The 1,825-nt window shown below is 39.5% G+C and overlaps 1 protein-coding gene across 1 annotated transcript; it reads left to right on the plus strand.

The window, feature by feature from the left end:
* Positions 1–239: 239 nt before the first annotated feature.
* Positions 240–722, plus strand: LOC138892275 (serine/threonine-protein phosphatase 7 long form homolog). The gene has a single exon (XM_070175980.1). It carries the CDS (start codon positions 240–242, stop codon positions 720–722), a length of 483 nt encoding a protein of 160 aa, XP_070032081.1.
* Positions 723–1,825: the final 1,103 nt, after the last annotated feature.

Genomic DNA, 1,825 nt, shown 5'->3' on the forward strand with positions numbered 1-1,825 from the left:
TAAACTAGCATATAAAATAAGAAACAAACATATAAAATAATGTAATAAACTAACATATAAAATAATATAATAAACTAACATATAAAATAATAATATAGAAAATGTATCAACCTAAGCAATAATATAGTGAATATATCGATTAAATATTAATATAAAAAATATTGCAATATGTTTAAAGATGCTAAGCAATCAAAAAGAAATTTTTTTTAATTAATATTGTTCAATTTACAGACATCGTCATGGAGGTTCCCCATGTGCATCCCGGACCTGCATCTCGAGAGCTACTGTTGCTACATGGCAACCATAGGTCTTCATACATCTGGGATGGGCAGTGTCTGTCCCAGACATTCCGCCTCAGACGTTTAGACGATATGTGGGAGTTCATTAGGGTCCACTCACTCCATCCACATATAATTAGATGCCTTCAGGATACGGGTTTCTACAGGATCATAGAGATCGGTCGGTTGCAGTTCGACTGGGCGTTGATCACGCTTATGATAGAGCGGTGGCGACCGGATACGCACACATTTCATCTACCCATCGGCGAGGCTACCATCACGCTTGAGGACGTGGAGGTTCTTTTCGGGCTGTCGGTTGATGGATTACCTGTAGCTTACCCGCATGCTCTTAGAGACTATAGGGGAGTGGATTACCTACATATGTTGCAGTGGCTCACCGATTTCCAGCCAGTGGAGCCGACTGTATTGAGTGGGGCCAGTTGATTACAGCTGACGCCCGTTCGGCAGCATCTGGCGGCAATGGATGTGGAGATTACGGATGATTCACTGCCGGAGGATATTGACCAGCATACGAGATTGATGATGATGTTAATGTTTGGTGGTGTACTGTTCCCGAACACTTCAGGAAACCTAGTTAGTTTGAGATTTCTATATCATCTGGAGCAGCTAGATGATTTGCCTGGTTACAACTTGGGTGCAGCTATTCTAGGTTATCTGTATAGGCAGATATGTCGGGCGTGCATGGGCACCCAGAGAGACGTTGCCGAATTTTTACCGATATTGCAGGTGAAAACATAGTCAATTATTTTCATGATTATAACATACATAGTAAAAATAATACCTTAAATTTTACGTCCACAATCTATATTAGATTTGGGCCTGGGAGCGGTTCCTGTAGTTCCAACCACCTCTATCACCGATTGCTCCGGATGCACCACCTCCACCGTTTCTCCCTTTAGCTTGGAGGTGGGTTGATAAGCGAGGCTACGGACGCGAGGTCGAGGCTTGACATCATCTCCCCTATTACAAGGATTTGTTGGATTTGCTTGAAGGCGCGCAGGTACATATGTACTTAAGTTTACTTGGCCTGGCTTTATATGTGTTGCGTTTACTCACGATTTTTGTGTTTAATAAATAGTTTGTATGGAAGCCATACAACGACACGCTCATAACCTCTGCTAGACTTTGGTAATTTGGTCATAACTTCTTGTAGGAATGTCCAAATGATAAACGGTTTGAAGCGTTAGAAACTAGACTCGAAGATCTTGCATTTGATAAGTTGTCCATCACATAACGCCTTATATATATATATATATATATATATATATATATATATATATATATATATATATATATATATATATATATATAGAGAGAGAGAGAGAGAGAGAGAGAGAGATACTCGTCCAAAGTTAGGTCTTGTGCGTACTCATTTGAAACTTTAGTCTACTATATAATTTCCAACTTGATTTGTCCCAAGGGCTCTCATTATGCCCTATGTTACTTCAAATATACCCCGTACACTTATTATCATATCTAATTAATATCCATCGTATTAATAGTCCTTGTCTTCACCAGTGTTTTAA

The sequence above is a fragment of the Nicotiana tomentosiformis genome, chromosome 5 (assembly GCF_000390325.3).
Source record: "Nicotiana tomentosiformis chromosome 5, ASM39032v3, whole genome shotgun sequence".
Classification (NCBI taxonomy): Eukaryota; Viridiplantae; Streptophyta; class Magnoliopsida; order Solanales; family Solanaceae; genus Nicotiana; species Nicotiana tomentosiformis.